Source organism: Bufo gargarizans, chromosome 1, assembly GCF_014858855.1.
Source record: "Bufo gargarizans isolate SCDJY-AF-19 chromosome 1, ASM1485885v1, whole genome shotgun sequence".
NCBI classification, from domain to species: Eukaryota; Metazoa; Chordata; class Amphibia; order Anura; family Bufonidae; genus Bufo; species Bufo gargarizans.
This window is the reverse complement of record NC_058080.1, coordinates 564,883,030-564,901,419: the sequence shown is the minus strand read 5'-3', so window position 1 is coordinate 564,901,419 and position 18,390 is coordinate 564,883,030. Positions and strand designations below refer to the sequence as shown.

Here is an 18,390-nt window from a genome sequence, read left to right as displayed (position 1 = left end):
TTTTATCTGCAAGGTATTTTCTGTCACACCCTGTATGAATGGTGTGCACACAGTGCTGTCTATGACTGAGCCTGCAGCCTCTCACACAAGGGCAGCCAGGCAACTGCAATATATATATATGAAAAGAAATAAAAAGCAGACTGATGTACCAGCCCTGAGAAAGGGGCTTTTTGGGGTGCTGTCTGGATGCTGTCCTTACAGCAGATGAGTCTGTGGACACAGAACAATGCCCTAGCTAACGCTTTTCCTATTGAATCAGCAGCAGCTACACTCTCCCTCCTCTCTCCGTGAATGCAGATTCCGAATGAATCTAAAATGGATGCTGTCCTGGAGGTGGGAGGGTCTGGGAGGGAAGGTCTGCTGCTGATTGGCTGGAATGTGTCTGCTGACTGTGAGGTAGAGGGTCAAAGTTTTCTCAATGATGATGTATAGGGGGCGGACCGAACATCGCATATGTTCGCCCGCAGCAGCGAACGCGAACAAGCTATGTTCGCCGGGAACTATTCGCCGGCGAACTATTCGGGACATCACTACTGTGCGGTTTTGATGTGACTAAAGCAGTGAAGTTAGACAGTAAATTACATAACCCAGCAGCAGTCTCTGTGTCATGCTCTCAGTCTCTGCCTGTCTACAGCAGCCCATCCCTCTTCCAACTCACCTCTCCCCTACTATAGACTTCTATGTAATTTGATCCTTCAGTGAGCAGGCAGCCTGATTTGTGCAGTGAATTGAGAATTAGTGAAGAGCAAGGAGCAGAAGAGGAGTCTGATAAGGGGAGAGAGTTTTTCTTGGATAAAACATATTACAAAATTTCCTTAGGTTCTTATATTTCATCAATATTATTTCCAGGATAACTCCTTTAAGGATTATCTAGATTATAAGAAAAAAATAAAAACAGCTGTAAATGTTAGGCTAGTTTCATACTCGCGGTATAGTTGTGGCAGAGAACATCCTGCCGGAGCTCTCTGGATCCAGCATTGCTGGATGTTATGACTATAATGGGATCTGACAGATATCTGGCGGCTACCTGGTAAATATGCGTCACGCAGCAGTTTTTTGTCCGGCCAAATTCTGGCATATTTGCCGGGTAGTGGACAGATCTCCGCTGGACCCCATTATAGTCAATTGGGCCAGCGAGCATTACGGTAGTAACCAGTAATGCTGGATTCAGAGAGCTCTGGCAGGCTGTTCATTGCTATACCATGGGTGTGAAAGAAGCCTTAGAAAAGAAAAATATAAAAAATACTCACCTCTACCTCTAAAAAATACTCAACTCAATTCAGAGCAGAAAGTCTGGTGATCCTCCTGGGGCAGTCATATGCTGGCCACTTATAATCAGCAATTGGGAGGACCACCAGGGTTTTTTCTAACATGTACAGCTATATTTATGCAATCACCACAATCTGGAAAACCCCGTTACATTTTTTAAATGGTAACAGTTGATTCTGGTCTCTGCAAGACTTTTACATAAATTATGTGGTAGTCCCACATTTATATGAATGTAGAACAAGTTAAGAAAAAACATGTTTTCTAACTATTGTAAAGACTTCTGAGACTTTTACACAAAATTACAGAAAAAAAAGATCTGGAGAACTATGTATATAACTTTTTTCTTTTGATTTTTTTCTCCTGGCAGAAGCACGAGTTTTAATATTAACTGATAATGTAATTGAATTTTAGTAGTACAGGCAATATTATACTCAACATCAAAGCACTGGTTAGTTTGAATCTATTTTTTCTATGCATTTATATTAACTGTGTGTACTTCAAAGATGCCATGTCATGAGCCAGGCTTCTGAAATTGCAGACAGCTTAAGGCCACAGTTTCCTGATTTCAAGCCTATTTTATTTGGCTGTGCTTATATTAAGTATAAATAAAAAGTCTTAATTCAGAAGAATGTCCACTAAATTGGACAAAAACTATACAAGTAAGGGCTGTTGTAATTCACTAATGAAACATGGAGTATGGTAATTATTGTAGTGGCACTATTAGAAGTTTCTAAAACAGTTTGTTTCTCATTTAACATAAACAGCTGGCTTACTAAAAATAATTTAATATATATGTCACGGGGAAAAAAATGTATAGGTCATCATTATCTGATCCGTAGTGGTCCGACACCTGGGACCCCCACTGTTTAGCTGTTTGAGAAGGCAGCAGTGCTCGAAGTAGGCTGAGTGACGACACGTTCATCGGTCAATTGGCCTAGGTGCAGCTCAGCCCTATAGAAGTGAATGGGGCTGAGCTGCGATACCAAGCACACCCGCTATACAATGTACGGCTCTGTGCTTGGTGAGCACTGAGAAGTCTCACAGAAGCGCCGGTGCCTTCTCAAACAGCTGATCGGCAGGGGTCCCAGGTGTTGGACCTCCACCGATCAGATACAGATGACCTGTCCAGGCCAAATAAAAAATCTCAGAAAACTCTTTTAAGTAAGTTTAGAATTAAATAATTTCCAGAAGGCATAACGTTAAAAGAGTTATCCAGGAAAATATATTTATGACTTCCTCAGGATAGGTCATTAGTATCAGATCTGTGCAGTGCGACACCCATACTCCCACTGATCAGCTGCAGCCTCTTCTTAGGCCAGTGACATCACTGTCTAGCTGCAGCTCAGCCCCATTCGCGTCAATGGGGCTGAGCTGCAATACCAAATACTTTTATTATATGATGTATGTCACTCTCCTTAGAAAGCTGACCGGAGCCCACATCGCTCACTGGAGCAGCTCCCTGAAACCACTGATGTGCTGTGACTTGAACCCCCGCTAATGTGATGATGACCTATTCTGAGGATAAGTCATCATTATCTTTTCCAGAATACCCCCTTAAAGAAGATACATTACCTTGGTATGATCGTGGCATCTGAAATTAATGGGGGCCGCGCAATCGCCTGACAGGGGGTGGCGTTCATGGCTGATCGCGGCATCTGAGATTAATATTAAGACCTTTCATGGATTAATCATCTTTAAGAAAATTAATAAAATTGTACTTATCTTATCCATTTGATCGCGAAGGGGCTGCAGCGGCCATCTTGCTTGAAGATCTGGCACAAAATTTTGCACTGGATCTTCAAGCAAGATAGCTGTGGCGGCCTCTTCACGCTCAAATGGATAAGGTAAGTACAATTTAATTAATTTTTTTAAGGTGATTAACTCATTAAAGGCCTTAATAGTAATCTCAGATGCCGTGATCAGCCATGAACGCCACCCCCTGTCAGGCGATTGCGCGGCCCCCGTCATTTCACCCGCTACTTATAAAGAAAAGCTCTTTGTGATGAAGTAATTAGTCACAAAGAGAATTTTTTTGTTAAATTCGGCAAAGCAGCTGAATCAAATTTTTAAGAAGTTCATCTCTAATCAATATCCATTTGTAGAAACCATCCTCTTTTCTACTTCAGCTTTTTTTTTTACAGTTTTTGTTATGTTTGCTTCTAGAATATGCTGGAATTTCATTAAAGCCATTGTTCCCTCTACCTGTGAAATGTTCCCCATGCCATTGCCTGCAACACAACGCCAAAGCATGATTGATTCACCTCCGTACTTACAGTAATAGCTGGAGAGGTGTTATTTTCATGAAATTCTGAGCCCTTTATTCACCTCTCCACTTCCCAAAAATATTGAATCAAAAGAAAAAAAAAATTTTTATATGTTTTTATTTTAAATTAAAACAGAAGAAAAACTATAGAAAAACCTAGAGAATAAAGGTAACAGGTCAGTTTTACTGTATAGGGAACACCGTAAAAACAAAACTCATAAAACTGTGGCAGAGTTGCATTTTTTTTCCAATTCCACCCCATTTGCTATTTTTTTTCCATCTTGTGACTACATTGTGTGCAACAGTAAATGGTGCCTATAGAAAGTACAACTTGTCCTGCAACAAAAAAGACCCCAGTCTTTGCATCAGACTGTATGAAAGGGTCTTTAAACGAGTGTCGCTCAAATTGTATGTCTTTGATTGATGCTTGTTATTGGTCCAGGAATGGCCTGTTAATATGACTCTAAGGCCCATACTTATAAAAAAAAAATGATAACTAGGGTTTTCTAATGGCACAGATTCACTAGCTATCAGCCAAAAGCTCTCCCTCATTCAGTTCAGACAAATTTTTATGTGTATTTAGTGTGAAAAGAGAAGAAAGTCATCCCTAGACCTTTCTGGCGGTGGTTTATCTCATGAGAGAACAAAAGAATTTGGTAAAAAAACTTCACCCTGTCCTTCTCTAAGCCAATATTATCAGTAGCGAGAGTAGAGAATTACCCAATCAGGGTGATTCAGAAGTTACCCTGTTCTCAGCAACTTCGGCTGACAATACAATAATGTGTATGGGCCCTTTAGACTAATATAACAAAATAGCAACAGACAGGTGCACTCTGCGGTATTACTAAATCCTCAAACTGGTTTTAAAATTGAGAGATTAGTCAACATGTCCTACGGAGTAGGACATGTCTAAGCCCGGGCACCGCGACAAGGTTTCTCAAGTAGCCCGGGACCTAACACTCTCCTACCTGTGCCAGTGGGCAAATACCAGGAGCCAGTGGGCAAATTACAGGAGCATAAGGCCGACTCACAGACAACTCACCAGTTACCTCCAGCATATATCCATGCTTGCAATGGGAGGAGGGAGGAGTCTGCAAGTCCCACTCAAGACTGTCTGGTATGGCCCAGGCCTCACAGGTGCACCTAAATGTGGCCTGTAGATGGAAAACAGGCACATTTAAATTGGAGTTTATATACCTCCAGGAATCTCTATATATACAAACTGAATGGAATGACGTGGTATAGCAGGAGGTGCTCAAACCCACATGCAGTCGTGCATATATATAGGGGAGCAAATCCTGCACTTGTGGCCCGTTGCTAATGGCAATCCCCAGCAAACATGCATACGGTGGAGGATGCCCGCAGCGAACCACAAGTACCACAATAGACATCCTACACAAGGTAACAATTGTGTGGATGTGATAATCAATATAACAATATAACAAAATAGCAACAGACAGGTGCACTCTGCGGTATTACTAAATCCTCAAACTGGTTTTAAAATTGAGAGATTAGTCAACATGTCCTACGGAGTAGGACATGTCTAAGCCCGGGCACCGCGACAAGGTTTCTCAAGTAGCCCGGGACCTAACACTCTCCTACCTGTGCCAGTGGGCAAATACCAGGAGCCAGTGGGCAAATTACAGGAGCATAAGGCCGACTCACAAACAACTCACCAGTTACCTCCAGCATATATCCATGCTTGCAATGGGAGGAGGGAGGAGTCTGCAAGTCCCACTCAAGACTGTCTGGTATGGCCCAGGCCTCACAGGTGCACCTAAATGTGGCCTGTAGATGGAAAACAGGCACATTTAAATTGGAGTTTATATACCTCCAGGAATCTCTATATATACAAACTGAATGGAATGACGTGGTATAGCAGGAGGTGCTCAAACCCACATGCAGTCGTGCATATATATAGGGGAGCAAATCCTGCACTTGTGGCCCGTTGCTAATGGCAATCCCCAGCAAACATGCATACGGTGGAGGATGCCCGCAGCGAACCACAAGTACCACAATAGACATCCTACACAAGGTAACAATTGTGTGGATGTGATAATCAATATAACAATATAACAAAATAGCAACAGACAGGTGCACTCTGCGGTATTACTAAATCCTCAAACTGGTTTTAAAATTGAGAGATTAGTCAACATGTCCTACGGAGTAGGACATGTCTAAGCCCGGGCACCGCGACAAGGTTTCTCAAGTAGCCCGGGACCTAACACTCTCCTACCTGTGCCAGTGGGCAAATACCAGGAGCCAGTGGGCAAATTACAGGAGCATAAGGCCGACTCACAAACAACTCACCAGTTACCTCCAGCATATATCCATGCTTGCAATGGGAGGAGGGAGGAGTCTGCAAGTCCCACTCAAGACTGTCTGGTATGGCCCAGGCCTCACAGGTGCACCTAAATGTGGCCTGTAGATGGAAAACAGGCACATTTAAATTGGAGTTTATATACCTCCAGGAATCTCTATATATACAAACTGAATGGAATGACGTGGTATAGCAGGAGGTGCTCAAACCCACATGCAGTCGTGCATATATATAGGGGAGCAAATCCTGCACTTGTGGCCCGTTGCTAATGGCAATCCCCAGCAAACATGCATACGGTGGAGGATGCCCGCAGCGAACCACAAGTACCACAATAGACATCCTACACAAGGTAACAATTGTGTGGATGTGATAATCAATATAACAATATAACAAAATAGCAACAGACAGGTGCACTCTGCGGTATTACTAAATCCTCAAACTGGTTTTAAAATTGAGAGATTAGTCAACATGTCCTACGGAGTAGGACATGTCTAAGCCCGGGCACCGCGACAAGGTTTCTCAAGTAGCCCGGGACCTAACACTCTCCTACCTGTGCCAGTGGGCAAATACCAGGAGCCAGTGGGCAAATTACAGGAGCATAAGGCCGACTCACAAACAACTCACCAGTTACCTCCAGCATATATCCATGCTTGCAATGGGAGGAGGGAGGAGTCTGCAAGTCCCACTCAAGACTGTCTGGTATGGCCCATACTCCGTAGGACATGTTGACTAATCTCTCAATTTTAAAACCAGTTTGAGGATTTAGTAATACCGCAGAGTGCACCTGTCTGTTGCTATTTTGTTATATTGTTATATTGATTATCACATCCACACAATTGTTACCTTGTGTAGGATGTCTATTGTGGTACTTGTGGTTCGCTGCGGGCATCCTCCACCGTATGCATGTTTGCTGGGGATTGCCATTAGCAACGGGCCACAAGTGCAGGATTTGCTCCCCTATATATGCACGACTGCATGTGGGTTTGAGCACCTCCTGCTATACCACGTCATTCCATTCAGTTTGTATATATAGAGATTCCTGGAGGTATATAAACTCCAATTTAAATGTGCCTGTTTTCCATCTACAGGCCACATTTAGGTGCACCTGTGAGGCCTGGGCCATACCAGACAGTCTTGAGTGGGACTTGCAGACTCCTCCCTCCTCCCATTGCAAGCATGGATATATGCTGGAGGTAACTGGTGAGTTGTTTGTGAGTCGGCCTTATGCTCCTGTAATTTGCCCACTGGCTCCTGGTATTTGCCCACTGGCACAGGTAGGAGAGTGTTAGGTCCCGGGCTACTTGAGAAACCTTGTCGCGGTGCCCGGGCTTAGACATGTCCTACTCCGTAGGACATGTTGACTAATCTCTCAATTTTAAAACCAGTTTGAGGATTTAGTAATACCGCAGAGTGCACCTGTCTGTTGCTATTTTGTTATATTGTTATATTGATTATCACATCCACACAATTGTTACCTTGTGTAGGATGTCTATTGTGGTACTTGTGGTTCGCTGCGGGCATCCTCCACCGTATGCATGTTTGCTGGGGATTGCCATTAGCAACGGGCCACAAGTGCAGGATTTGCTCCCCTATATATATGCACGACTGCATGTGGGTTTGAGCACCTCCTGCTATACCACGTCATTCCATTCAGTTTGCCCTTTAGACTAAGAATCTTCATGCTGCCGCTCCACATACTTAAAACGTCTATGCTGTGCATGCTTATTAGTGAGGTATATATGTTTTTATTAAATTTTAAGCATGTTGTTCAGCCACTTTCAGTAAACCAGGAGGTTGCCTGTCGCGGTGATGTGACATTTTTGTGACTTTTGAAAAGGTCATACATAAATGAGACACTGTTCTAATCTTTAATCCCGACCTACTTTTCACTCACCAAATGTCGCAAAAATACGACCAAAAGTCACAAAAATGTGCACCAGATTTGATAAATGTCCTCCATACTTTTATCAAATAGTAGCGACAAATAAATTCAACAAGAATGATCATCTCTTTGGCAGACTTATTGGTTACTGACCATCAGGAACGATCTCTTGCATATAATTTTAAAATGATTATTGTCCAAAATGGCCGACTTTCATCTACGGCCGGTTTCACACTTCAGTTCATTGATCAGTTATTTTCATCAGCTATTGTGAGCCAAAACCAGGTGCGGGTCAGAAACACAAAACAGGTGCAGATCTTTCTATTAGACCTTATCTCTGTGCAGGCTTCCCTACTGGTTTTGGCTCACAATAACTGATGGAAATAACTTACCAAATAACTGAAGTGTGAACTCAGCCTTTTATGTAGCCTTAGACCAAGTGTTGAAGATAGAGGCTCTTATATATTACACCAATCATGACATGTGGCTGGTAATTAACCATTAAAACACAAATGAGAATAAGAACACACAAAACATAACAGCAAACTCGATAGATGTAATATATTGTAATTCTATCAAATTATACCTAAGGCCATAAAATCTGGCAAGTTCTGTTTAGTAACTGTCATTTTACTTGCTCATTCAGCCCAAGTTAATGTTAAATTAGTACCTAAATTAGTCCCATTTGAGTGCTTGGCATCTTACAGCCGAATGGCAATTGTCTACAAACCAGTGCTAAGAATTAATTGGCGTATTCCTTGGAGTAACATAAGCTCCAGTATAAGGAGTATCCATGGTTTTGCTCATAATAAAGTCAGTCGAACATGGTATTAGTTTTATTAGCTAGCTGAAAAGTGGGACAAATCTCTTTTGTAGAGTCTAAGCATGGAGTGTAGGTGGTATGCATAAATTACATCTTCATAGTCATTAGCAACTTGTAGCGTTAACCCCTCTTCCATCAGTTATCGCTCTCAGCCTTACCCGTGGTAAATTAAACAGTCCATTTAGACATTAAGAAAGCTAGAGCGAAAACATTTGGTTTTACAATGGACGATGCATCAGACAAAAACTAAAGCATAAAAAATCATTGTAAAAGAAAAGTTTGCTTATAAATTAATCTATGGCTTGTTAAAACAAAAAATATCATTAGATAACTATAATCTTGTAGTGTCCGTGTATTCCTTGAAATACGATACATGCCAATAAATGCTTTTTATGATAATGTATTATTAACGATGTCAAGTTAGAGAAGCAAAATTGGAAAACTGAGCATATTGCAACAACCATTCGTAATGCACTTTTCTCAACCAAGGGACTCAAAGCACAGCTTAGAAATTCTTCTTGATATGTGGAGCGGGGAAGTCAGCGGCGGCCATTTAGGCACTCCTTCCCCAACAATTTTCATAGGAGTGTGAGCATAGGAGGAAAACAAAATAAGCAGAGAAAACACACACAAAATGGAAAGAACATACAAGCTCCATGTAGCCCTTGATTGAATGCGAACACAGGAACCCTGCGCTGCAAGGCAACAATGCTGTGTATTTTGTTGGCCTGCAGTTACTGTAAAGATAGGTGAGATACATCATTGCAATTGCTAATACACAGGTTATTTAGACAAGGCTTAAAACAAAAAAATAAAAAAGGCTCAGATGAAAAGAAATCAATTCCTGGATACAAAACATTACAAAGATTTTAGGGAGGGGCCTAATCATAAATTAGGTGTATCCTCTGGCATATTATGCACCTAAACAGAAATCTACAGCAGCTCAGAGCTAGCTTCATTTGGGCAAGAAAACTGGTGTAAATGAAGATAACTTTGTTGAGGCTGCTGGCCATGCCCACTTCTACCCTTGCCGCATCCCCTTTCTGATAAGTAGTAAGGGCAGCTTAAAACTGTCCTTTGCAAAAAATAAAAAAAATAAAGTTGAATAAAAAATGTGTGTTTGTGACTTTTTAACTCCGCTTTTCTGGTGCTGGGAGATGATAAATCTCCCCCTTTGCGTTATTCATTTTGCTCCTATAGTTTAAGAACTCACTGAATTCCTTCCTCTTTAGCATAAGTACCTGACCTTTTTTTTTTCTAGAAAAGACGAGAAATAAACCCAGAGATATTATATTCCAATAGAAAATCCAGTGTCTGCATATGTAGATGTATCACACTACTTTAGGTAGAGGTTGTATAGGTTGTTCTAACACCATATCAATTCCATTCGATCCTGGAATTTACATCAAGTGCCACCTGTCTAAGCAGCAATTGCAAGGACATACACAGAAAATGTGGCCCATGTCATGTTTTGGCCCATCCATCAGTATTTGAAATGCTCTTTTCTACAGGCTCTGTAAGATTAGTAAATGAAGGAGAAAAAAATTAAACCGCAGGAGTCACATTGGGACTCTCCTCCACAAAGGATAGGAAGAAAGTGTTCATGGCAGAAGAGCAAGCATTTAGCTTTCCTGACTTTGAATGAAGGCATCTGTGATATAAATATGCTGACCTATGTAAAAGCAGTATAATACAGCTATAAGTCTGCACTCCTAGTAGCCTTACTTAAGACAAGCCTGAGAAATAGGGAGAGGAAGGGTTCAGTGGAGGAGCAATTTCTTTATGAAAACACTGGGCTTATAACTAGAAGTTTGCTGTATTCTTTAGAACTTGTGGTAGCCAAATTGTGTTGTTTAGCCACTAGTAGTATAGACTTATAATTGTAATATGCTGTACTCACATATTGAAGTATATTAAGATGACATATACACTAATCAAAGTCAATTCCTTTTGGGTAAAAGCCACCAAATTGATCACCTGATCACCCACAGGGCCCGACATACAACTGTTTTCACTGTACTGTAGAAAGCCACAGCCAGACAGACATTATTCTCTTAACCCAACATGACATACTTGTTTATCATGAGCGTTAATTGGTTGTATGGAATGGGCTCACGCACTGAGCTTGCTCCATAGATGGCAGGTGTCAGCTGTATAAAACAGCCTACACCCGCCGGCAGAGACCGGGAATGGACATGACTCTGATCCCATTCATTTAAACCCTTAGATGCCCCTGTCAGTAGTGACTGCAGCATCTGTGAGGTCAGATAGAGGGAGATTGCTATGACAACCTTGGGGTCTGTCTTTTTCAATTTCAACGCACAAAGATTTGTTTCCCATTTTAAAGTACAGTCTATGGTACATCAAATAATTCCATTAAACAATACAACTTGTAGTAAGCCTTCATGTCGCTAGGTGAACAGAACATTTTAAAAAGTTATGACTCTTTGAATGTGAGGAGGAAAAACGAAAACAAAAAACTAAATTTAGCCCTGTCCTTAAGGGGTGAGATGAGCGAAGTATGGGAAAGTTCTATTTGGCTGCTTCGCCAAATTTGACAAAAAAATGTACAAAGCGCATTTCTTTGTAAGAGTGGCTGCAATGACAGGGAGCAGCATCATTATACCCCTCAGATGCTGCGTTTGTAGCTGATCGAGGCATCTGACATTAATATTACAGTGTAAAATTAAAAAATAAATAAATAAAATCATACTTACCTCATCCATTTGATCGCAAAGAGCAGGCCATCTTGATTGAAGATCAAGCGTGAAATCTCACGGGATTTTGCGCTGGATATTCAATCAAGATGCCCGCAGCCAGCTCTTCGCGCTCAAATAGATGAGGTAAATATAAATTTTAAATTTTTTTTTTAATGTCATTCAGGGAAAATAGATTTGTTTCCACGAAGCACAAGGAAATTTGGCTTTGCGGTGAATAGAATTTTCTCTGAAATTTGGATCGAAGTCCACAAAGTTTCTTCGCTCAACACTAGTTACTAGTATTACTGGCTGTCCATGTGGTCACTTATAGTTGATCTGGAGTTGATTTGTTAACTTTTCACATCCACTGGAATTACATAACAAAGTGTACATTATCCTCCAGGTTGTCCTGGAGCAGCATTGAGATTTATTGGTCCTGAAATCAGAGGTTTGCCATGTTAACCCTAGAAAGGCTATTGGTTTGTATGCCTTTGTATTTGTCCTTGGTGAGTTATTTACATTCTATTAAGAAATAGATGCCTTTTACAAAACTCTACAAAGCTGAAACATCCATTCCTGGATCATATATCTTTATATGATCTTTTCTAATGGAATTTTCAAAACGGAATGGAATGGAAGATACCAGCATGTATGCCTTCTGTATATCAGGGCACATTAATGAATCACCAGAAGTGTTCTGAATGGAAATTGTACATTAAAATAAAAAAATAAAGAATATACATATATATATATATATATATATATATATATATATATATATTTTTTTTTTATTATTATTATTATAATTTTTTTTAAATATTCATTTTACAGAAAAATATATAAAAATGCAAATATCTATGAGAGACTTGTAAATCCCCATCTGAGCCAGTTGGAATGAGAAGTGCCTTGGGCAGAGAGAGATACCACATACAGTGATCTTTGCTTTTATGAACTATACTGTATTTTATCATACAGTATTATGGGTTTCTGGTCAATGACCTGGAGGGCTCAGAAGACAGTACTGCAGATGTTCTGATTGTTATACTTACCCCTGAGTTTGGAATAGAGGATACATCATTAGTGATTAAAGAGGTTATAGGTTTTCAGCAAATAAAGTTTGTTTAATCTATAATGAAATGTACAAATTCCCAAACTACTTTCTGCATACTTTATGATCTATTTGGGTATAGTCGAGTTTAGGATTTTTTTATTTTTATCTTAAAAATATATCTTCATCTAATATACATTCGAGGCATTTAAAGACTGGAATTATTATAGCAGATACTTCTACAAAATATTTAGCACAGTGATGCTACTGAATTCTAAAGGGAGCATAATGGTTAGGATAACAATGCTGCATTAGGTTACTTTATAATCTAAAGATCACTGAAATATTATGAAATGCTTTAACAATGCTTAAAAGGCTTATTCGTGTGAACTATTGGTTAAACAAAAAATAAATATAGATGTGTATTACAGTTGTTAGTTGTTATGACACATTATAGGCTGTTTAATATTTTTGTTATTTCTTTTTAGGACACAGAGATCTTGAACACTGCAATCCTTACAGGAAAGACCGTAGCAGTGCCAGTGAAAGTTGTTTCAGTGGAAGAAAATGGGTCTGTGATGGATATTTCAGAACTAGTGGAATGCAAGTCTTCAGACGAAGATGTGGTTAAAGTAAGTAGTAATATAACTTTTGTGATTGTGGTGGAAGAGGAGCGCCACACTGCACTGCATTTACTCATTTTTGTTGACCAGTATAAACACAACTTCTCTCAGTGATTCTTTATTATCGAAACATAATCTAAAGTATAATAAAAATCAAATATTAATAAGCCATTATCCCGACACATCAAAATTCCAATGGAGCAAAAGCATATGAAGTAACAAATGCTAAATATGCTGGAGTGTCTTATGAAACAGAAGGTGAATAGCATTTGTCCCTTGGAAATAAACATTAAAACTGTTTTCTGGGAACAAAATCTTGATGACCTATCCTCAGGATAGGCCATCAATATCTGATCAGTGGGGTTCAACTTCTGGCACCTCCACCGATCAGCTGTTCAAAGAGGCCAGTGAGGTCACATTTATTGGTCATATGTAGAGTTGAGCGGACACCTAGATGTTCGGGTTCGAGAAGTTCGGCCGAACTTCCCGGAAATGTTCGGGTTCGGGATCCGAACCCGATCCGAACTTCGTCCCAAACCCCATTGAAGTCAATGGGGACCCAAACTTTTCGGCACTAAAAAGGCTGTAAAACAGACCAGGAAAGGGCTAGAGGGCTGCAAAAGGCAGCATCATGTAGGTAAATCCCATGCAAACAAATGTGGATAGGGAAATGAATAAAAATAAAAATAAAATAAATAAAAATTAACCAATATCAATTGGAGAGAGGTCCCATAGCAGAGAATCTGGCTTCACGTCACCCACCACTGGAACAGTCCATTCTCAGATATTTAGGCCCCGGCACCCAGGCAAAGGAGAGAGGTCCCGTAACAGAGAATCTGGCTTCATGTCAGCAGAGAATCAGTCTGCATGTCATAGCAGAGAATCAGGCTTCACGTCAGCCACCACTGCAACAGTCAATTGTCATATATTTAGGCCCAGCACCCAGGCAGAGGAGAGAGGTCCCGTAACAGAATCTGTCTTCATGTCAGCAGAGAATCAGTCTGCATGTCATAGCAGAGAATCAGGCTTCACGTCAGCCACCACTGCAACAGTCCATTGGCATATATTTAGGCCCAGCACCCAGGCAGAGGAGAGAGGTCCCGTAACAGAGGATCTGGCATCATGTCAGCAGAGAATCAGTCTGCATGTCATAGCAGAGAATCAGGCTTCATGTCAGCCACCACTGCAACAGTCCATTGGCATATATTTAGGCCCAGCACCCAGGCAGAGGAGAGAGGTCCCGTAACAGAGGATCTGGCTTCATGTCAGCAGAGAATCAGTCTGCATGTCATAGCAGAGAATCAGGCTTCACGTCACCCAACATTGGAACAGTCCATTGGTATATATTTAGGCCCAGGCAGAGGAGAGAGGTCCTGTAACAGAGAATCTGTCTTCATGTCAGCAGAGAATCAGTCTGCATGTCATAGCAGAGAATCAGGCTTCACGTCACCCAACATTGGAACAGTCCATTGGCATATATTTAGGCCCAGGCACCCAGGCAGAGGAGAGAGGCCCCGTAACAGAGAATCTGTCTTCATGTCAGCAGAGAATCAGTTTGCATGTCATAGCAGAGAATCAGGCTTCACGTCAGCCACCACTGCAACAGTCCATTGTCAGATATTTAGGCCCAGCACCCAGGCAGAGGAGAGAGGTCCCGTAACAGAGAATCTGGCTTCATGTCAGCAGAGAATCAGTCTGCATGTCATAGCAGAGAATCAGGCTTCACATCAGCCACCAGTGCAACAGTCCATTGGCATATATTTAGGCCCCGGCACCCAGACCGAGGAGAGGTTCATTCAACTTTGGGTAGCCTCGCAATATAATGGTAAAATGAAAATAAAAATAGGATTGAATGAGGAAGTGCCCTGGAGTACAATAATATATGGTTAAGGGGAGGTAGTTAATGTCTAATCTGCACAAGGGATGGACAGGTCCTGTGGGATCCATGTCTGGTTCATTTTTATGAACGTCAGCTTGTCCACATTGGCTGTAGACAGGCGGCTGCGTTTGTCTGTAATGACGCCCCCTGCCGTGCTGAATACCCGTTCAGACAAAACGCTGGCCGCCGGGCAGGCCAGCACCTCCAAGGCATAAAAGGCTAGCTCTGGCCACGTGGACAATTTAGAGACCCAGAAGTTGAATGGGGCCGAACCATCAGTCAGTACGTGGAGGGGTGTGCACACGTACTGTTCCACCATGTTAGTGAAATGTTGCCTCCTGCTAACACGTTGCGTATGAGGTGGTGGTGCAGTTAGCTGTGGCGTGTTGACAAAACTTTTCCACATCTCTGCCATGCTAACCCTGCCCTCAGAGGAGCTGGCCGTGACACAGCTGCCTTGGCGACCTCTTGATCCTCCTCTGCCTTGGCCTTGGGCTTCCACTTGTTCCCCTGTGACATTTGGGAATGCTCTCAGTAGCGCGTCTACCAACGTGCGCTTGTACTCGCGCATCTTCCTATCACGCTCCAGTGAAGGAAGTAAGGTGGGCACATTGTCTTTGTACCGTGGATCCAGCAGGGTGGCAACCCAGTAGTCCGCACACGTTAAAATGTGGGCAACTCTGCTGTCGTTGCGCAGGCACTGCAGCATGTAGTTGCTCATGTGTGCCAGGCTGCCCAGGGGTAAGGATAAGCTGTCCTCTGTGGGAGGCGTATCGTCATCGTCCTGCCTTTCCCCCCAGCCACGCACCAGTGATGGGCCCGAGCTGCGTTGTGTGCCATCCCGCTGTGACCATGCTTCATCCTCATCCTCCTCCACCTCCTCCTCATCCTCGTCCTCCTCGTCCTCCAGTAGTGGGCCCTGGCTGGCCACGTTTGTACCTGGCCTCTGCTGTTGCAAAAAACCTCCCTCTGAGTCACTTCGAAGAGACTGGCCTGAAAGTGCTAAAAATGACCCCTCTTCCTCCTCCTGGGCCACCTCCTCTTCCATCATCGCCCTAAGTGTTTTCTCAAGGAGACATAGAAGTGGTACTGTAACGCTGATAACGGCGTCATCGCCACTGGCCATGTTGGTGGAGTACTCGAAACAGCGCAACAGGGCACACAGGTCTCGCATGGAGGCCCAGTCATTGGTGGTGAAGTGGTGCTGTTCCGCAGTGCGACTGACCCGTGCGTGCTGCAGCTGAAACTCCACTATGGCCTGCTGCTGCTCGCACAGTCTGTCCAGCATGTGCAAGGTGGAGTTCCACCTGGTGGGCACGTCGCATATGAGGCGGTGAGCGGGAAGGCCGACGCTGTAGCGCAGACAGGCGAGCAGCGGCAGGCTGTGAACGCCGGAAGCGCGAACAGACGGCCCGCACTTTATGCAGCAGCTCTGACATGTCGGGGTAGTTGTGAATGAACTTCTGCACCACCAAATTCAGCACATGCGCCAGGCAAGGGATGTGCGTCAAACCGGCTAGTCCCAGAGCTGCAACGAGATTTCGCACATTATCGCACATCACCAGGCCGGGCTTGAGGCTCATCGGCAGCAACCACTCGTCGGTCTGTTGTTCTATACCACGCCACAACTCCTGTGCGGTGTGGGGCCTGTCCCCCAAACATATGAGTTTCAGAATGGCCTGCTGACGTTTACCCCGGGCTGTGCTGAAGTTGGTGGTGAAGGTGTGTGGCTGACTGAATGAGCAGGTGGAAGAAGAGGAAGAGGAAGCCGAGAAGGAGGAGGTGGCAACAGGAGGCGAAGAATGTTGCCCTGTGATCCTTGGCGGCGGAAGGACGTGCGCCAAACAGCTCTCCGCCTGGGGCCCAGCTGCTACTACATTTACCCAGTGTGCAGTTAGGGAGATATAGCGTCCCTGGCCGTGCTTACTGGTCCACGTATCTGTGGTTAGGTGGACCTTGCTACAGATGGCGTTGCGCAGTGCACACTTGATTTTATCGGATACTTGGTTGTGCAGGGAAGGCATGGCTCTCTTGGAGAAGTAGTGGCGGCTGGGAACAACATACTGTGGGACAGCAAGCGACATGAGCTGTTTGAAGCTGTCTGTGTCCACCAGCCTAAATGACAGCATTTCATAGGCCAGTAGTTTAGAAATGCTGGCATTCAGGGCCAGGGATCGAGGGTGGCTAGGTGGGAATTTACGCTTTCTCTCAAATATTTGTGAGATGGAGAGCTGAACGCTGCCGTGTGACATGGTTGAGATGCTTGGTGACGGAGGTGGTGGTGGTGTTGGTGGTACATCCCCTGTTTGCTGGGCGGCAGGTGCCAACGTTCCTCCAGAGGCGGAGGAAGAGGCCGAGGCGGCAGCAGCAGAAGAGGTAGCAGGGGGAGCCTGAGTGACTTCCTTGTTTTTAAGGTGTTTACTCCACTGCAGTTCATGCTTGTCATGCAGGTTGTGCTAAGGTTCAGAACGTTAATGCCTCGCTTCAGGCTCTGATGGCACAGCGTGCAAACCACTCGGGTCTTGTCGTCAGCACATTGTTTGAAGAAGTGCCATGCCAGGGAACTCCTTGAAGCTGCCTTTGGGGTGCTCGGTCCCAGATGGCGGCGGTCAGTAGCAGGCGAAGTCTCTTGGCGGCGGGTGTTCTGCTTTTGCCCACTGCTCCCTCTTTTGCTACGCTGTTGGCTCGGTCTCACCACTGCCTCTTCCTCCGAACTGTGAAAGTCAGTGGCACGACCTTCATTCCATGTGGGGTCTAGGACCTCATCGTCCCCTGCATCGTCTTCCACCCAGTCTTGATCCCTGACCTCCTGTTCAGTCTGCACACTGCAGAAAGACGCAGCAGTTGGCACCTGTGTTTCGTCATCATCAGAGACTTGCTGAGGTGGTATTCCCATGTCCTCATCATCAGGAAACATAAGTGGTTGTGCGTCAGTGCATTCTATGTCTTCCACCGCTGGGGAAGGGCTAGGTGGATGCCCTTGGGAAACCCTGCCAGCAGAGTCTTCAAACAGCATAAGAGACTGCTGCATAACTTGAGGCTCAGACAGTTTCCCTGATATGCATGGGGGTGATGTGACAGACTGATGGGGTTGGTTTTCAGGCGCCATCTGTGCGCTTTCTGCAGAAGACTGGGTGGGAGATAATGTGAACGTGCTGGATCCACTGTCGGCCACCCAATTGACTAATGCCTGTACCTGCTCAGGCCTTACCATCCTTAGAACGGCATTGGGCCCCACCATATATCGCTGTAAATTCTGGCGGCTACTGGGACCTGAGGTAGTTGGTACACTAGGACGTGTGGATGTGGCAGAACGGCCACGTCCTCTCCTAGCACCAGAGGGTCCACTAACACCAGTACGACCATGTCCACGTCCGCGTCCCTTACTAGATGTTTTCCTCATTGTTATCGTTCACCACAACAACAAAAATATTATTTGGCCCAATGTATTGAATTCAAATTCAGGCCTTTTTTTACAGACACCTAACACTATCTGGCTATCTATTTAGGTACCGTATTACACTAATACAGGCACAGCAATAACCACAGATTTAGCTGACTATGAATTTGAGGCCTAGTATTTA

General features: G+C 43.6%; 1 protein-coding gene across 1 annotated transcript in view; it reads left to right on the top strand.

Moving 5' to 3' along the window:
• Window positions 1–18,390, top strand: part of TMEM132C (transmembrane protein 132C) — an 805,495-nt gene that overhangs the window by 692,636 nt on the left and 94,469 nt on the right. Inside the window, exon 5 of the mRNA XM_044275646.1 lies at window positions 12,793–12,936. Coding sequence (XP_044131581.1) covers window positions 12,793–12,936 — 144 coding nt within the window. The remainder of the gene's footprint in view (window positions 1–12,792; window positions 12,937–18,390) is intronic.